This window comes from Pipra filicauda, unplaced genomic scaffold, assembly GCF_003945595.2.
Source record: "Pipra filicauda isolate LSUMZ 115617 unplaced genomic scaffold, ASM394559v2 scaffold217_size2002032_pilon, whole genome shotgun sequence".
Taxonomy (NCBI): domain Eukaryota; kingdom Metazoa; phylum Chordata; class Aves; order Passeriformes; family Pipridae; genus Pipra; species Pipra filicauda.
In genome coordinates, this window is record NW_024104329.1 from 378,781 (window position 1) to 398,602 (window position 19,822).

Consider the following 19,822-nt stretch of genomic DNA (forward strand, 5'->3'; position numbering starts at 1 on the left):
TTTACCATGGTATCATTTAAGTTCCTGGGAAGGGAAGAAAATTAGACATTATTCATCAGCCTCTGACTAGCCTGCTTCCTGTTGGTAAACAACATGTTTAATGTGTGATAAATTATGTTCCACAACTTTAAACTCAATTTTTAAAAATCTTTACTAATCTTACCATGATTCACAATTCTGCTTTGGAGGCATCTCCATTCCTGGTTTGTAATTTTTCCCATTTTCATAACAACCACAATTAGAAACACAGGTCATGGTTTCTTCATCAAAATAGGGCTTATTTTTTGGACAGTGTGGATAGCAGCCTGCAATAAAAAGAGTCAAGTTGAAACTAGCCCTTTCACAAGTAGAATTAACTCTAAACTCATATCTGCTTTCCCAATATTGTCCCAGGTGGTAAGTGGAATTTCAGACCCTCTTACTGCTATTTTGATTGCATATTAAGCTTTGGTGCATTTTGTCCTCATCTTCACTCCAAACAAGTATGATCCATTAGGTAGTAAGATACTAAATTAGAAAATCTCTTGTAATTTCTACTACAAGCATGTCATACACTGAGTAATCTAAATTTTGTTAATCATACTGCATTTTAAGCTTTTAAAACCAGAACAAGAAACATTATGTTTACCTTCCAAACCTCTCATCTCATGAAGGCAGTTCCCACTTGGATTGTTGCAGGTCTTCATACAAGGGGCTCCACATGGTTTGTAGTGCCACTCACATTCCCCTTGTGGATTGTAGTAATCACAGAATAGAGCTAGAAGAAGGGGAAATGTCAGCAAAACACCTTTGATCTTTCAGCTCTATAGTCTCTCAGTTTTGCTGGGTGAAAACCCCATGGGATCAGCATAGTCACATAGGTGGTGAACAGTATATTGTCTTATTGCTAATTTGATAAAATTGTTATATTTCTACCACCTTTTGACATAAATTAATTTATAACACATAGAACAGAATTACACATTAAACAAGAAAAATCAGTTGATTAAATCACTGATTTTAGCTAGTATGCACTAGTATTTATTTACATGGAGCCTGCTATAGACAGGTGGGAGTGTAATATAATACTATAGTTCACTAGTTGTGTATCATGATTGACAAGTTAATCAGACATTAATCACACCACTTGTAAAGTTACTATCTGTGGTTTCATTTTAGTAGGATAGGTTGTCTTCCTGTGATTTACCCAGATTTCTTTGTTGGGGTTTTTCTGGTTGTTTTTTTAAAGAATACAACAGTGCCTCTTTCTTACAAATACAATTTTGTCTTTCGTTTTTTCCTACCTTTTTTTTCCCTTTTTTTTTTTTCTGTTTTCTTTCCCTCTGGACCCCTCCCAAAGGTAGTAGGTCAAAACTTACGACATATGGATGGGGTTCTCCATGAAATGCAAATGTCCAGCTCATTGCATGCTTGAGCATAGGCAGCTACTGCTGTGCAGAAACATTCACAGTCTCCTCCAGTGTCGCAGGCACAAGCATCATCCACACATGCTTGATAATATTCGTTTGGTTCAACCTGATGGAGAAAACATTTAAGTTTTCATGCCCTTGTCCCATTTGCACTGTCCTAAAATAGCTGAATAAAATGTCTGAAACTGACAGCTGTATGTAAGGAAGCTAAGAAAGGAAGAAACCATGAGAATGCTTTGAAAAAATCAGGAGGAAAATGTAGACTAAAGCTATTGCTACTAAGCTGTAATACTAAGAACTGTGTGATGCTGAAGGTACAATTGCAGAATACTGTTAATTACTACAAGCTAGCACACAGTCATACATATCAGGTGGCTGATATTTATATTAGTAGAAAATGATGCCATTAGAAAATAAGCATATCCTGAAATTTTATCTATGATTTGTCCTTCTATTAAAAACAAACAAACAAACAAGCAAACAAGAACAACCAATCCAAACTATCAATTTCTTTAGTGTACTTGTTCAAGGCTAAAGCTGAGAAAACGAAAGTGAAAATACTTTCGTGAAAATACTTTCCATGCAATCTCCATAGAACTTGGTCTGAGCTCACTTTGTAAAGCATGAAAAAGCGTATTTTAGGTGTTTGTGTTTGGGGTTTTTTTATTTGTTTGTTTGTTTGTTTTTTTTAATCTCACATAAGAATTGATGTAATCTTTGTCTCAAGAGAATTTAAGACTAAAGTTTTTGTCATACCTGGGAGTGACACTTTGCAAACACTTCACTGGTAATGATGCTGCATTGCTTCTGTGCCCAGGCTTTCCTGTATGGGTTTGCAGTGCATGGATCCTTCGTACGATTGGCATTTGGGCAACTAGAAGACACTTTCCAGCTATTGGCAAACTCCAGCACATTTCCTACCACAGACTGACTGCGAGTAGTGAAGTCATTATTTCCATTGCCATCATAGTTTCCACAAAGTCCACAAATATGTCCCTGCATCAGGATAAATACACAAAAATCACAAAAATAATAAGGTACAGTTTCTCAGTATCTGTGAGTAACAGACCTCAGAATGAGTCTTATTTAAGATTATCTGTGCCTCTTAAGTAACAGTGTTGCAAATTTTCATAAAATGCCTTTCATAAAGAGATTATTTCTGAATTGTTGCTAGGAAGGATAAACAAAGATAGGAAGAAGAGTAGACTCATGGGTTTTGTTCTTAAGTACTGAGCTATTTAGTTTTAGCTGATCATGAACATATCTCTTCTGTGAGGTCTTTTCACGAGGAAAGCTACTGACGTAGTTGCTGAATAATGTAATGGAAGGAAAATGCATAGTACACAATCTGATTCAACATAGCAAGGATAATAATACACAATTGCTGCTCTTGAAGTCTTTCATGTACAGCCTAAATTTCCACACTTTTTCTTTGAGAGATAATATGGATGTGTTTCAGAATTAATTTTATCAAGGTTTTTGATTTTAAAGTGTACCTGAAAGCTGGGACTAAGTTTGATGAATATACTGGTCTTCTTGTCCCACATGAGTATCAGACCAGCAGTGGTGTCAACTACTAGGTAGATACCCATGGAACGGATTTGGAATGGCATTTTTCCTCCAGGTGTCCTCTGGATGACATCAGAGTGTCCATCACTGAGTACCAGCTCATAGTTCTAAGACAGGAAAAGAAAAAGTTAGAGGCCAATTAAAAAAAGTTATTTTGGTACAGGTTTATCTGTTGCCAGTAACTAATTGAAATAATAACTTATCAAAAGGATTCTATTCAACAGCCTCACATTAAGAAATTTTAGAGTTTCCTCCTTTGCTTTCTCTAGCAGAGAGCAGAGTCATTAGCAGTGAGCAAAGAAGTCTAGTAACATTTTCACTGTCTTGGAGGACACTTCTGCAATGCAGTCTATCTGGGACAGCTTGTTCCACCCTCCTGGCATAACTTAAAGGAAATACTCACCCCCAAGAAAACTTTAATAGATTTAGAGCAGGTGGTTCCTGTAGTGCCACATGGAATGTTCTCAGTGATGACTCTGAAGGTTCCCTGATTCATAGCTTGTTGACCACAATAGTTCTGAAACAGAGGAATGGTATTCAATATTAACTATGCTACATGGTCATAAGTAAAATGCAAGGTACTTAATGCAAAAATCTGAGAAGGACTCTGTTACCTGGACCAGAACATATTCACAGTCTCCTTCAAAATCAAAGCGTTTGCCATCAAAGGTGGTATAATGCCCATCTCCATAAACAGAACACGTTTCCAGGCAGGGTTCCTCAGAGCAATGCCATTTTCTGTTTCTACATGTGCTACATAAGACAAAAAGCACTCAAAATGTAAAAGCTATACATACACCCAATATAGGTACATTCCTGCATTTTACAATGTGTTAAGACGCTAATGAAAAAATAAAGTTTGCTTAGTCTCAGAAATGCAGCACAGCTCAAGAACTTTTGGGATTTAGCCAAAGACTGTTACTTAATGATGTAGTAAATAATTTGGATAAGAAAACATTAACTCTTTCGCATTTCTAAATCTTGCTGGATGTACTGAAATGTAAGGATTTCCTGGGAAGAAAAAAAAAAGATTTCTTGACTTGAATGAATATGACAGCCTCCAAACCATAGTGTTCTTCTGACCACTTGCAATTTCTGGGCTGTATACCATCAAGAAAAACAGACAGAGCTTGCTTTTTAGGTACTAAGTGGATCATTTTATGTAGGATTCCTTTTATGAATCTTGATGCTGTTAGAGTGAAATGGTATTCACTCATATGTTACTTCCCTAGAGCTTGAAGGAAATGTTATTTTTCAATATGCTCTTACCAGTTGTTACAGCCAACTCTGATTGATTCTCCTGGATTGTAGGAATTCCCATTGTGAATACATGGACAGTCTTCTGGAGCTATACAACCTCCTTTGCCATCTAACACTTGATCATGAGGACATACACAGCCAGAGACGCAGTGAGTTCTGTACTGTAAGAACCATAGAGAAAACATGTCTTGAAACATTTCCCTCCCGGAAGAGTCCAGCGGCAGCTGGTTATTGTAAAAGAGATCTAGTTTAATATGCTCTCAACTAATTATAAAGACTCTATACTTACGCATTCCATATCTAGAGTCTGACAGCTCTTCTGGCATCCTGCTCCTACCACATCTGCAGTGGCGTTACCACAGTCGATATAAACCATGGGAGGTACACAGACTGAAAGAGAGAAAAGCCATGAGAAATATGACAGAAGCCATGCATTTGTATCTTTGTGTTTCCTTAATACAGACTGAAGAAAAATGAGAGAAGACTCCTTTGTGACATATGGGTACCTTAAAATGATATGTTTGACCAGAAAGAGAAACTGATTATTGTTTTGAAATCATATTTATCTGCTTTTTGTGCTTATGCTTGGACTAATCCATTAAATTAACATTTAGTTAGCTTCGTGAAACACCTTTCAGAGAAACAAATCAAGAAAACAAAGATCTTGGATTACTTTGTTTGTGTTTTATTTTTGGCTTTTACTACTTTCAGTTAAAATGTGGATGGTTTTCCCCTCACATTCAGTGAGGTGACTTTGTACTCTTTTCTACTGGGTAACCCAGGGGGTTATAACTTATTTCAGCCATCTGAAAGGTAAGAAAGTATTTATTTATATTTTTGGGAATATCCTCTACATTACAGAAGTCCTCAATTAATTTTCTTGATTGATTTCCTACTTTTACAATTTGCATCATTATGACAAAAGAGAACTGAAGAGGATGAAGATGGAAAAGGAGAATTGAAGAAAAGGAATAAACTGATATGTTACCTGGTTCAGGTTTCTCTCCAATGCAGCTCAGTTTTCCGTACGTGCAAGTGCTATTAAAAAAAAAAAAAAAAAAAGTAATGGATATGTTTAAACATTTTTTGGTCAATTTTCAGCCTGTTTCCTAGTGAATTTGAAATAATGAAAAATTACTGTGTGATAAAACAGATAAAACAGATAAAACATGTCCTTTACCAAAATATTTTTTCTGTTCAAAAATATTTTATGTTAGAGCAGAACAAAATACAAGTATATTCTATATAAAGGAAGTGTTTACTCTGTCTATTTGCCTGGTTTAAAAAATGTCCTTTGGGACAATTCAGATTCCATTCATAAAGGGAATAATCTGTAACGTTATTATCAAGTATCTTTCACCATAGAACAAGTCTTTTACAGTCATAGATAAGAAAAGTATGTGTTGTGGGGAAGGAGACAGGAAGGGAGGCAGAGAGAGAGGGACTAGGTAGGAGTTTGGCTTTTAGCAAAGGCTAACCTACCCCGGTATGTTTTGTTCAATTCCTGCACAATCTTCCAAACATGGGTAGCCCTAACAATTTTTAGGAATATGTGATTTTTTAATTGAAATTATTAAGGAAAAAGGTGCATTTGATTTGATTTCATAACGTATATATGATTTCATGATTGGACATAAGCAATCTCATTTTTCTCTTTACAAATCTCTTACCAGACAACACCGTTATCATGAATAACTTCTCCGGAAGACAGAGGCATTCCTTTGTAGTAACAAGGACAGCTAGATGCAGGCACACATTTGCCAGTTTCATCCATGTATGTTCCATTTATGCAGGTGCAGCCGTCAACTGGGACAAACTTAATGCTGCATGTGACATCAGGCTCACTCAGAGACCGGCAGGTGGGTTGACAGGTATCAACATTGTAAGTGTACTTCAAAGATTTCGGACACAAGGTGGTGTATTTTGCTTGAAAGTAAAAGAGTGAGTTACATTTGTAGTTCATTTAAGAATCAATGTAGGTATAAGTGAAGTATTTGAGATAAGATATATATGATAAACATGGCAATGTGTATACAAATGCTTTACTGATATCCTCAATAATGTAATTTTTTTTTTTACTGCCGGAGCAGAATTTTCCCCTATAAATGTGTCACAAATACAAGTATTTTTTCCAAATTAAAAAGAGGACAAAGTTCAACTATATTAATGCATAGTATGTTTCTTCCTCATTGCTATTTTTACTTTTTTTTTTTTTTTTTTCAAAGTAAATCGAGAAACACCTTACTTATTTTATTCCTATTGCAAGGGTATGGCTCTCCACGTTACTTCTGCTGGTTCTGAGCAAGTAATCTAACAAAGCCTCTTCTTTCTATTTCTAACTGTTTATTGCTTGTCTTTTATGATATTCCTTTCCTCCTCAACTTCTTCAAAGTCAATGCTACGCTTAAAACCCAGTTTAACACAATTTACTGTGGGAATCCCTGAGAGCTGCTCTGTAGGGGCTTCTGGGTGATCATTTTCAAAAGGCAAAGGAATGTAAAACTTACTGCAGGCTTTGCTTCTCCATCCAGGGAGGAGAACTCCTTTAGCAGCACAGGCTCTGACATAGCTTGAAAGGGCAGCACACATGCAGTCCTCACTCTTCTCACAGTTACACGTGTCAAACATGCAGTTCTAGGAACAGGGGATGACATATGATCATCAGATTGTCATGTCAAAGCCACAGTGCTCTATAGAGTGTTACATTCGTTAGAGGTTAAAGTGAGTGTAATCCACAAGTGTAAGTAAACATATTCTTCACTGTGTACTTTCAAAGAAGATTCTTTGCATGAAGAAAGAGTAATTAGAGGTCTACAATTTTGAACTCTTTTTTTCATTTTCTTTTTTTTTTTTCTTTTTCAAGTGTTGGTAGATTTTCCAACTACATCCAGTTTTTCCCCACTGTGCCATATATATTTAGAATAAATAGAGAGTATTTGATGCCACTCAGCTTTGGGAGCTTAGGTTTAAGAGCCTGGGCTCTCTGCACAAGAGGAACAAAGAAAACCAGTTATTTAATGTGTTTCTGTGCAGGGCAGGGATACTATAATATTATAATTCCAGAAGATGTTTGCTGAACATAATCTTATAAATTTGCAATAACAGGGAGATTTTGTAAAGTACCCAGGGACTCTGTTACAGAGCTTCATCACCTTGAATTCCTGGGATGTTTTTGTTCACATATCTAAATCTCTTTACTGTTTCTTACACACATTGCTTGCCTTGTCCTTTACATATATGCAAAAGCCTTCTGAGAGCAGTTCAGAGAAACTAAAGTGCTGGTTAAGATTCTGACTAAAGCTTTCCTTCTACCTCAGGAGGGACAGGTTTTGTCCCTTGACCTCATAAGGAGTCCAAGGAGTCCAAGCTCCTAGCTTAATCTTTAAGTTTGTACCTAAAAATGCAGGAGGTGCAGGAGGAATATACCTGTAAATTTATCCTCCTGGGAATGGAGAGATACCTTTACAAAGGAGCAAATTTTATAAGAATGAATCCTTGGCTTGAAAAGAACTACCATGAATGCATATCCTCTCAATTGGCAAGTTACTCTCTCAGGTGTTAGTATCAGAAATCTGAGTCTTTTTCTCTTAAATGGGATAAAGTTAAGAGCCAAGTACCTTCTGGTAAACTTCTGGATTCACTGTTGAGTGACATTCAGCAAAAGGTCCCATAGTATCAGAGAGCAGTCCGCACCAGTGCTGAGCATACTGGTCTGTGAATTGAAAACATGGTAAGAGTTTCTATTGTACTTAGTTTTCAAAACTCTTGTCTCAGTTTTACTATACTTCCTGCAGGGAGATTGCAGAAGCTTAACTTTATGATATAATTTAGCCCCACATTTGCTGAACCAGTCTTTTGCTTCCTGTAAGGAGAAATATGAACTCTTCATAAACTGAATGCTGTCTAATTTGTGGTAATTGTCATGGAATAAACTAAGACATCCATAATCGAATTTTGAAAAGAAAAGTTCACATTGTAAATTAAAAATATGTTAGTTCATCTGAGAAAATAAAAGAGTAAGCTTGTGAATACTCAAAATTATATATTTTATTGTCTGAAATGGAGCTTGAAAACTTTGAAATTCTGAATTTTAAATCTGGTTCTCAGTTTAACAGTGGAAGGGTCACACTGAGTCCAACATTCAGTGGGGCTATGCACAGTTTTTTTCCTATATGACAGTCAGCCCTTTCCAGGAATGGATCCCTAATATGCTGTATGGTTCTACTTTCTCTTAAATAAGCTGGCAAAAACAGTTGCTGTCTTGATCCAAAGGAATATTTTTACAGATCCAAAATATTTTCCTAGATATTGTTTATTAATTGAAGACTTCTAGTGTCAGCTGAGGAAAATAGTGTGTGTGCAAACAGTTCTGTTATTTTGTCAAAATACTTGGTGACTTATCAGCTTATTCTGTCTTTGCATCTTAAAAGAGAATAGAAGAAGTTACTATATGCTGAGCTTACCATTTTGTATGCTGACAGTACAGGGGTTCTCAAAGGTATTTTTGGCATCAGGACAATCAGCCCGAGTTTTCCAAGTATTGCCAAAGGCAGCTGAAGTACCCTCTATTACACCACTGGTGGTTTTGAAATCATCTGTCTGCATGTCATTGAAGTTTCCACAGAGACCTAAAAGGAAGCAGATGGTCTGTGAAAGTGCCCTACAGAATGACACATACTGGTGAAGGCACTTGTTACGCTAAGGTCACTTACCACAGGTCTGCCCTTTATGTGAGGGGTCTAAGTCTATAAAAAGTTGCATGAAAGGCACAAGTTGAACCTGTAGCTGAAGACCAAAGGTTGTTTGCAGAATGATGAAGAAGGATGAAGGTCTGAAGATGGTGACATTTGCTAGGGATATAAGAACAAAAGTGTTATAATTTCATATGATATGAGCATTTGAAATTATTGTTCATCACACAGAGGAATTCTACAGCTGTGTTTGATACGATCCTAATTTCTGAAGAACTGGGGGGGAAATGATCCCTACAGGATTTCAAATCCAGCACCAAAACAGGCTAATATAAACACCTAAACAAACATATACAAACCCTGCACTTTTTGTCAGATGTTTTAAAATAAGGGGAAGAACACACACTTTCATTGCTATTTAAAAGGCTGCTTTTCCTTGGTGAAAATGATATAGCACTATTTAATGGAAGACTCCAGCCTGGTCCTATTAAGTCCTTTCATGGTTTGCTTTGTGTTCAGGTGCAGTAGTATCTGAGAAGAACTGTCATGAGAGAAACTCCAGAGATTAACGTGCTCCAGAGGGAACACAGGGAACTAAATTTCTTGAGATATTGGAGTCCTGTTGCATGTCAGATGTTTTCTTTCATCTCTTATGTCAATGTTTGGATCTGGAAGTGTGCAATGACACTGTTTCCTTGAACTGAATGTCCATTTCATTAGATATTTAGACCTTAATTTTGCTAAAATTGTAAGTTTTGAATAGGGACACCCTATTACATTAGAAGTGGGAGACTATGCTCTACTGCAGTACTTTGGGGTTGCTGCAGTGTAATCAAAGGCAGAATTTGGCTTTAGATTAATTCATTTTTAAAGTAAAAAATGAGAAACATTACAGAAGTCTTCCAAAGGAACTTACCTGCTGAGAATGGCAGCTGTGTGTAGATCATATTCACAAATACACTACCAGAAGGTTGGATCACAATGTTCTGTCCACAACAAAAGGCAATGATTACCAAGCATATTTAGGAAGAGTAAAGTACTTTCAAAATATTTTCTAATACTGTTCAAGATGGAGGGGGAAAAAAAGTGGAAGGAGACTATGATGATGTTTTGATTAGTATATTATTTCTTTAATTTTATTACTGCGATCCATTGACTGTCTAAAAAAGCAAAAGCCCAAAGTTATCTAACTAAGAGAAAACTACCAGGATCTTGTCTTCTAATGTACTTACTTTATTCTTAATTTTACTTTGAATAATGTTCAAATGAGATAAAAGGAAAAGTAAGTGCAGATTTCCTGTGTGTGCTGTTATGTGTTGTTTGCAAACTACTTGTCTGTTAAGGTTTGAGAACATCCCTGCAGAATGTTAGGTGTTTACATTTGCTACTCACAGTTTGTCCTCCACTCAGGCTGATGGCTATACCCTTGAGGCACGTCTCAGTTTCAGTCAGGCCACACTTGTGGATGTCTCCCAGAACTGTGAATTCATTGCTGTCACAGAGCTAGAAGAAGAAAACAAAAGATACCAATAAAAGGATTTGTTATATTAAAATATTGTTAACTTAAAAAAGTTCACACTTAAGTGGAATTCTTAGTAGAGTGAATCTTTCAAAATATTGTGTATTTAATTTCTTCTTGCTCACGTGGTCTTACATGTATGTATACAGACACCAAGTCAGCTGCCATTCATGCAGTCTGCACTCTGGAAGCTATCCATTGTTCCTGACATCAAGGGTGAGTTAGACATATTAAGCTGAACATTAAACTCCCTAAGGCTTAGGTAATAGTAGTTCCTAATGTTAAGGTAAAACTAGTTTAATATGCTAGAGAAGAAGGACACATGCCTTTCTTTCCCAGTGGTTATGAAGTTTACCAGGGACAGGAAAGAAATTGTTTCCAGTCTTCTGCACTGAATAAATTATCAAGGACCTTGGTGATTTGAACATTCTTCAAACTGGTAGGAAATCATGCATTTAAATATTCTCTAACAGGAGAAAATTAAGCTAAAATCCTCATTCACTAAATTACTGAATAAAGGTAGAATTTGTTTGGGTTTTTTTTGTCTTGGTTCTGATTTTCATTGAACTGTGTTCTGTCATCCACCTTCAAATGGTGACTAATGGCCAAGACTTAACAGGGCAACACTCAAAGAAAGCTGTGATTCTGAATTTGTCCTATCACTTCTTTGGCATAATGAAGACTAAATTGAGGATAGCTGATATTCAGAATTCCAGACATCTGGAAATTCAATATTAAATTTGTGGGCTTTTTGAACTTTTGAGTTCAAATTTAGTGATTTTTCTCTACCTCCAGAAACCCTGAGAATCTAATTTTACATGTTGGTGCCAAAAAGAGGAGTTTAAAGTGTAAGTCTGATCTATGCTTCCATTGTGGATCAAGAACAATGCTTGTGAATCTCATTCAAAAGTTTAATCAATTTAATCTAATCTATTTCTAAAGTACTCTAGCTCCTCCCTCAGTTTTTATTATTCTCTTACTTGGTAACATTCAGACTGATCTTATTGCTAACAGATTTGATTCAACATGAAGTCCTTATGAAAATAGTTTACATGACTCACCCAGTACAAATAAACCATAAAAATAGCTAGGGTTATGAAATCTAGGTATTTAGTATATCTACTAAAATCTAGGTATTTAATACATCTGCTAAAAACTCAGTGCAATTCTTAAACAATGATCGAAGAACACAAAACCACTACAATATTATTTAGTATAACCCTAACAGACAGGCTCCATGTTGACCCTCTAAATTTCATAAAGTTGATGTGACTGCCAGTAATTTTCAACAAACAACCTTATATATAATAAAGACACTTTCCTTTAGCAAGGGTGACTCATTTTTACCTTGGTTAGGACATAGCTACAGTCTCCGAAGAAAGAGTAATGTTTCTCATCAAATGTTGAAATGTGGGAGCCTCCTTCAATACTGCAAGTCCCAGGGCATGACTGAGTGACACAAGACCATTCACCTCCAACACAGGTACTGAAATGAAGAAGGCATTCAGTAACCTTGGGTAATGCAAATGTAAATGAAATAGAAGACAATAAGGGCAGATGATGCCTCAGTTTTCCTCTTGAAACACTGATCATACTGTCAAAGAAACCAGTATTGCTATAAAATATCAGAATAAGTATGGGGCAGGCACATTTATATTAGTGGTAATTTTATATATATATTGCTGTTCATTTCCAGTCTTCGGACAGAATTCAGTCCTGGTGAACCTGTCATGCATCCTTCTGCATATGAAGTATCACTCCTCATCTCCATTAGCATGGCTCAAGCTTCAAACATGTGAAGTTTTTCATGGAAGATAATATGGTTCTTGTGTTCATACATAGATAGGTGCATTTGCACACAGTTATGCAATAAAACTTTAGTAGTTATAGTGATATTTAAAACATATAGGTAATATTTGCCAAATATGCCTCTCAAATGTGATCTCCCACTCTAAATGCAACATGTCCCTAAGTGTCATGCCCTCTATGGTATTTACATGAGCATCCTAATATTATACTGCCATGCTGCAAAGGATGTAACACTAATTCACGTTTTTAAACACCTCTGTTATTTGATTGTCTTCTTTAATTGATAGGTCTTGAAATTGAGGCATCTATTCAAAAACTTAAATTTTGCTTCCAAGTGTAAGGGGAAAACAGACATGAACTGTCCTGTAAAACTCTGTAATCAGGAAATTTCAATTGATAAGTAGTTCCTAATTTTTTTAAGGGGAAATTAGTTATTTTTCCCTGTCTTCGGAATATTCAGATAGTGCACCTAAAAGAAAAGACATGTGTGAAAGTATCTTACCATGATCTGCATTTAGATGAGAAGGAGGCACCAGGAGCATATGTTTCATCTTCATAGGTACAGTGGCATTCTCTACGGGGAATGCAGCCAGCACCATTAACGTCATCAAACACCATTCCTAGGAAAAGAAATGGTCTGTTACTCATTCTGTGCACTGCACAGCCTGCCTTTGAACACATATCTAGCAGATGCCTGAGAATATGCCCCATTTCTTCTGTATTACACAGTACTTTAAAATAATAGGATGCAAGCTATGTAGAGATTGAAAGGCTATATGCCATTGAAGCCTACCTAAAATCCTAGGGTGATCAAAAGAGACCTCTAGGGAAATACATTTCTGTTATGGACTTCATTAGAATGGAATTAGGATTAAAATTACTAGATAATGAGGTGGAATAGATGAACCATTTGTAAGACTGCCCAGGGACATATTTGTACAGTAAATATTTTTGTGCCCAGAGACAGAGGATTGTTTAAGAGAAGTCAATGCCATTACACAAACAAATGATGGTGAATTCTCTGAGACATCATGAGAATGGGCAGAAGAGCTGCAAGGGGTGAAGATCCTACCATACAGTCACTCACAACAGCAACATAAGTGTGCACAAAGAAGATACACTTGCATTGTTTGTCTTGTACTGATACTCAGGTCTCATACATAATTCTCTGAAGCACCAAATTTTACACACTGCCTGGTGCTCTCTCAGCTCCTTGTTGTTTAGACACTCAGCACTTGACAAGAAGGAGATTTGGCGAACCAGATGCAGCTTTGCTAACAGGAGTTATCGTTGTGTGCAAAATCTGATTAAAGATTTCATACTTTCTGGGAACTGAATCTGAATGCTCTTGTTGTTAGGAACAAATTATCTTATTCTCAGTTCAGTCATATGCACATGTCTTCTCAATGTTTGTTATTTAAAAGGGCATATTTAATAATCTGAATAGAAATAGAGCATGTATATGAAGGAAGAAATGTAGCTTTTCTTTTGATGATAATGCTGGTGTCATGATGAGAATGATACAGAGTGCGAAAGTTGTTAAATGTGTACAAGTAAGTATTCTAGTGGGTTTGGCTGTGAGAACAGGGCAGGAAATAAGCTTGCCTGGAGGACAGACGCAGCCATCTGTACAATGGTCTTCACAAAGTGCAGATCGTTCCGGGTTGCTGCACGTGTCAGAGCAGGGAGAGCCACACTCATGGTATTGCATGTTGAACGGACATGATTTGGCTAAAAGTAGAAAAAGTATTATAAAGCTGGCTTTTCCCCTGAAAGGTTGAGAAAACATTTGCAATTTAGGATGTTTCCTGTCAAGGTATGATGGGGAATCCTGATCCAAGTGGAGGCCAAAACATTTTAGTTTTTCTGATATATATTAAAACTGTTCGTAAGGAAAATCCCCTAAACTTCCATATTCCCAAAGTCTTGAGTATGATCAGGTTGAAACTGATTTCACGATAATTGTATGCACCTTTAAACAACTGTCTTTTCAAGGAAAAAACCTCACATATTTGGAGTTTAATAGATGTGGGTAATAAGCACAGGTGGAAGTCCCTTCCTGAGATACTTACGACACAGTTGTGAGGTTCTCCAGTTCAGAGGTTGTCCACCTGCATGAGCACACTGCCGGGAGTATTCAGCAAAAGTGTTACACATACAGAAGTCAGCCATAGAACTATCACAGTGGCATAGGTCTTGTATGCAAGTTTCGATGTAGTCCTGAACATTGACAAGCATGTTGCAGCTCGTAAATGCTTTACTGGTTAATACTGTCTCACAGATAGAAGCCTGGGAAGGAAAACAGAGAAGGTAAACAAAACATTTAGAAAATATGAAACTAATTATTTAAGGTTTGTGGCAGAACAAATCAAGGATCCATCCAGTCCACAAAACCTGTACAACAGTAGCCATAAGCAGATATTTAGGGAAAAGTATATCAATAGGGCAAGAACATAAAGGAAATCCTTTAGTTAATTCTAGTATCTTCCATATCTTGAGTTACTTTCACCTCATGTGAGTTCCCAAGCCTCATAGAATTTCTTTATATTAAGATATCCTCAGTGATTTTCTCTTTCAGGAAAATATGCAGTGTTCTCTTAGATGGGGAATTTTTTGGCATTCACTTTGGCATATTTTTTCCCTTCTAACAAATTTTCCCCAAAGATAGAGTATATTTCACACTGAAAAGAAAAATTTTGAGAGAGAGGTTCTTACAAATTCTGCTGAGCAGTTCATCTGAACAGTAGAAGGAATAGGATCATCACACTGCTCTGTGGGTCCATCCATCTTCTGCCTATTACCAAACTGTATGGGAGTTAGTTTTGTCTCTGTAAAAAACAGTTCAAATATTAGAACAATGTTTACTGGTTTTTTGCATGGAAATGTTTTCTTTTGTGATCCTACCCGCTATCACATGAACATTGATTACCAAATAATATCACTATAGTATGAAAGGTAAAAGAAGATGAACAAGGAACTCAACCCAAAGTATTGCAAAAAAGTTTTATGTGGCAGGTCTTAAAACATCTAACAGTGATGGAAGCAGTCTAATACATCTCAAAGCCCTGACTGTGCATAACTGATATCATAGAAATACATGAAAAAGTATCACTAGTTTTGCAGTTAATACGACCCACAAGCTACGTTACAGTATATTGTAAAAGAAAAAAAACAAGCGCCAATACTTAATAATGCTTTTTATTACTTACTCCCTGAAATAAATTCATCGTTAACTGGAATTCCATTGAAGTCCCCACAAAGTCCACAAGTCTGATTGGCATATTTCTTATCTAGTTCCACCTAAAAGACATGAGGAAAGAGGTTCATAGAAATGTCAGTCTGGGTGGTTAGGAGCACAGCCTACATCAGTATTGCTTGTGTACTCAAAAATTGACATATGTTTGCTGTGCAGACTGTGTTGTGTGATAAGAAGGTAGGCATCATTGGAAAGGTCAGTGACAACCAAGAAAAACTTGCTCTTCTTCTAGCCCTGGGTTGTGAACATCAGTACATTGCCAGGTCTGGAATCTGAGGATTACTTCACTGTGAGGTGAAAATATTATAATCGGGGGTCTATTGACTCTGAGCTGAGATTAGTGGGGAAAAAAGGGAAAATTGGGAGAAGACTGGAAAAACAATACACTAAAAATGGACACAAATTCAAAAGCAACTAATGTCTACATGACTGATTAATACTGCAAAAATGTAAACAAACTATTTTCAAAATACAGACTTTCTGCCATGTTCTGGATGTTTTCTTACCAGGAGGGCATCCTGTTCATTCCAAAGGAAGGTCAGTCCTAACTTGGCAGAAACTTTCAGATAGTTGTTACTTCTCTCTATCAAGACTCCCATATGGCTGTAGGGCATCTGAACCCTGGGGAAAGATCACCAGAAGTCAGCAGGGGTAGGGACAGAATATTCATTGAATATCCACACTGCCATTCTTTCTTATTCTCTTTGAGAATTTTCAGCATCCATCAGTGAGGAAATCAGAGCAGTAGCTAAATACAGACAACACAGGTTTGTAACATCTTGGCTGTTTCCTGTGCAGTTGCTTCTCATTGTGCAAATGGATCAGCCCTGTTGTTCCTTTTGGCTTTCTCTCAAGTGTTTTTCTAGGTAAAGTGTTGGTGTATGTTTTTGGTTGTATGGTTCAAAGAAGTGCTAGGAGACTCTGTTTTGCAAACAGTATGCTTCAGGCCTTAAAGTATTTGATGATAAAGAGATGGACTCCAGGCTTTCTGTGACATGAGTGACATTCAAAAAGCTGTACCCAAGATAACCTTTACACTAGCTCGTTGTACATAGCTGCTATAATAGACAACTCACAGTGGGATAGCTGCCCAAATGTTTACTTGTCCTTTTCTACAGGTTTCACACCCTATGCCAAAGTCAGTGCTACAATTGCTGTTATAGATTGCAAGTTTCCAGAATAGATAATTTTAAATTAACTCAGATATAAGCTGCAGCCACCGCTTTACTGCACGCTGTTCGGTGCAAAGACAAAAGCTGTCAAAAACTCCTCTCAAGAATTCTGTTCTAGTAACATTAATGGAAGGTAGGTTTTGCACCCTTTAAGTTTCTAACACTTTGACTGAATCCAGCTTATAGACTCAGTTATATATATGCATACACAATTGTAGAAGTGGGCCATCATATGGAACATAGTTCATGTGAATAAAATGGACACAGGGATAATGTGCAGAAGTGGCACTTAGCTCACTGTCAAGCCCTCATTTTTGTTAATACTTCAGGAAAGACCTGAGCCTTCCAGCTGCTTGGAAGCAATGTCGGATCAGACAAGGGAAAGGGATGCTTGCTCAAAGAGTTCACTGGGATCAACAGCAGTGATGACAGCTGCAAGTTATGAACATACAATTTGTTGTCTAGCCGGACAGAGCCACGGGTCAGTTCAATCACTGCTCCTTCCAGCTTCATGATGACGTGAGTGATCACGGTAGCATTTTCCGCCATTGTACGCCTAATCTGGATGTTGAAGTCCTCATAGGAAGACTTGCAGTTGGATGCAAAGATGTAATTGCAGACTCCAGGGAAGTAAAAGATGTCCCCATCAAAGGTTTTGAAGTGGAAGTTACCCCATGTGCTGCACACACGGCCATTGTGAGAGGGGTTGCCAGCTGTGGAGCCAAAACAAGCAGTATGAATTTCCTGTCATTTGCTGTAATACCCTCCCTTCAGATGCCCTTCCCCTCCTAGGTCTTTCAGTAGCCTCTGTCCCAAAAGCCCATCTTCTGTTTTCCTTCTTGTCATGCTATTTGCTCATCATAATTTTTTTATTTGGTTCAGTTACTTTTTGTGTTTAATCTGTTTTGCATAGAGAAGGAGACCTCCTGGGTCACTAGATCCAATGCTCTGGTTCTGTCAACACCCATATCCTTTAAATCCTTTTGTAAATGTATGAAGTTCTAAAGTTTCACCATAAACCCAGTTTAAAGTTAAACACCAATTCATACTCTTACTAGGGAAGGCCACTCATACCTGCAACCTTTGAATGACTGGAAGACTTTTGCCGACATCTTCCAAACAATATTCCTGTCCTATGTATGCCTGGTTGTTCTTGTGCCAAAATTACACTTCACCTTGAAGGGGTTTCACCTGCCTACTACTCCCCCCACCAGTTATAGAAATCTCTTGTCTCTTTTCAGTCTTCATTTCCTTACAAGAAGGCTCTTCTATCTCCCTGGTAATCTTCACAGTCCCTTCCTACATTTCTTCCACACTTACACTCACCCTGCTTGAATTGTACCCTATACCCTAGATAAGATGTCTCCGCAGTGTTTTCAGCATATTAGTATTTTTCTCTCTTTACTGGAAATATTGTGCATGATTTTTCCCATTATTGCATATATAAGTATATTTTAATTAATTTATTTTTTTTTTTACAGCTGCATTATATAAACACAATGCAGGTGAAGCACTGGATTCACAGTTAGATTATCTGTGTTACCTGAGGAACTGATGACTTTTCTGTTAAGTCTTTTTTCACAGTGCTAAAGCATTTAACACAATCTATTGATCTTTTCAGTCACTCCATGCTCTGTGTGATCAACAAGAACACAGATATCTGTGCCATGACATTTGGTTAACTTACCCTTTACTTTCAGTGTGTTTTGAAAAGGTGGAATGATTGTCACTTCTTGGGATTTGAAAGCTGGTAGAAAAGCAAAAGGAGAAAAAATGACCAAGTTTAATCTTATTAGAATACTACAAAATGGATAGAGATAACATAGCCTTCCTACTACTGTTTACACTCTGTAGGGAAGTTTCCACAAGGTTTTATTGGTGGTTTTTACACATTGCTTTGTGATCTATCTTTCTATAAATTTCACTGACAACTAAATTCCAAAGACTATGCCCTTTGGCTGCAGTACTTTCTTTCATTATTTGTTCAAGACTCCCATCTGATCCTGGCCCAGGTTCTGAACTCAGAGGCAACAATATGATCCTCAGCTATTGTTAAATAATTTGTGGTACACTTCTTGCAGGACAGACTTAGTGATCAGTTGTTTCAGCCTGCCATCACTAATATACCAGTCAGCCTTGTATCCTTCCACCCTTATTTTCCTCTGTACAGTTATGTGTCATGCATGATCTTGTAGTGCTTAATTATGCTAGCATTTAAGGTAGTTGCAGTTTCCTTATTCTCTCATGAGTAATGCAGTCATCTTGACACAGTGTAAAAAAAATTAAAACGTGTCCTTTATTACCTACTATCAAGTACCCTGGTGATACGTATGTAAACACACACCTCTTCTGAAAATACACTTTTAGATAGAAGGTATGTACCTTTCCTGAAGTTAAAGATTAGATAACTCTATCATATCAGTAGAGCAGATCCACTGGCCCAGATCTCATAGGAAGTTCTCAAGTTTAGAGCAGTCAGAGATTGGGTATATTGTACAGAGGACTTCTCTTTTAACGTGTGTGGTATTCTAGCTAGGACTAAAAACATTCTAGTAATCTTATTATTTATCAACTTGATTTGGAACAAAAATCTTAGAAATAGATCAACATAAAAATACGGTTTTGTCGCTGCAGGATAGATGGAGAAATATACTTTGTTGTTCACCATCTTGGGCTTGAACTGCATCAAGAATGGTAGAAATGTTAATGTCTAATTTTCTTGAGCTTCCTCAATTTCTCAATTACATCTGTTTTAACATGTAACAGTCAGTATACATAAAAAAAAAAAAAAATCAGCAAAGATATGCTCATGTACAGGTCAAATTTGAATCGGGATCTGGGCTGCGTGCAACCATGATGGCCAAACACCACTCCTTCAGCTTTTCCTTTTTTTTTGATATGTTTTTATTTTTTGGCTGATAGATTACTGCAGGGAAGCCATCAAAAACATGCCTGTGGTAGTTTGAGCAGATCCTTATTCTGTTGCTGTCACAATGTACCCCTGCATTCCCTTATAAGCTTTTCAGATAAAGAACTTAATTTTCTTAGGTTTTATGGTCACTCTGTGCTTTAAGCATCAGTAAAACCTTTTCTCTAGCCAGAGTACTTTAAAATTTCCTTTTGTACAGGAAGAATTC

General features: G+C 37.0%; 1 protein-coding gene across 1 annotated transcript in view; it reads right to left on the bottom strand.

The window, feature by feature from the left end:
* LOC113989511 (mucin-5AC) overlaps positions 1-19,540 on the bottom strand; it is a 31,699-nt gene extending 12,159 nt beyond the window's left edge. Inside the window, exons 1-27 of the mRNA XM_039381201.1 lie at positions 19,501-19,540; positions 18,373-18,432; positions 17,137-17,398; positions 16,020-16,134; positions 15,467-15,557; positions 14,973-15,085; positions 14,330-14,546; positions 13,863-13,988; positions 12,760-12,877; positions 11,796-11,934; positions 10,322-10,432; positions 9,846-9,915; positions 8,951-9,088; positions 8,702-8,866; positions 7,856-7,950; positions 6,746-6,872; positions 5,909-6,164; positions 5,227-5,276; positions 4,528-4,628; positions 4,248-4,399; positions 3,593-3,731; positions 3,382-3,495; positions 2,906-3,085; positions 2,166-2,405; positions 1,359-1,515; positions 629-757; positions 164-305 (exon numbers count right to left, since the gene is read on the bottom strand). Of these exons, the coding sequence (XP_039237135.1) occupies positions 164-305; positions 629-757; positions 1,359-1,515; positions 2,166-2,405; positions 2,906-3,085; positions 3,382-3,495; positions 3,593-3,731; positions 4,248-4,399; positions 4,528-4,628; positions 5,227-5,276; positions 5,909-6,164; positions 6,746-6,872; positions 7,856-7,950; positions 8,702-8,866; positions 8,951-9,088; positions 9,846-9,915; positions 10,322-10,432; positions 11,796-11,934; positions 12,760-12,877; positions 13,863-13,988; positions 14,330-14,546; positions 14,973-15,085; positions 15,467-15,557; positions 16,020-16,134; positions 17,137-17,398; positions 18,373-18,432; positions 19,501-19,540 (3,647 nt within the window). The remainder of the gene's footprint in view (positions 1-163; positions 306-628; positions 758-1,358; positions 1,516-2,165; positions 2,406-2,905; positions 3,086-3,381; positions 3,496-3,592; positions 3,732-4,247; positions 4,400-4,527; positions 4,629-5,226; positions 5,277-5,908; positions 6,165-6,745; positions 6,873-7,855; positions 7,951-8,701; positions 8,867-8,950; positions 9,089-9,845; positions 9,916-10,321; positions 10,433-11,795; positions 11,935-12,759; positions 12,878-13,862; positions 13,989-14,329; positions 14,547-14,972; positions 15,086-15,466; positions 15,558-16,019; positions 16,135-17,136; positions 17,399-18,372; positions 18,433-19,500) is intronic.
* Positions 19,541-19,822: the final 282 nt, after the last annotated feature.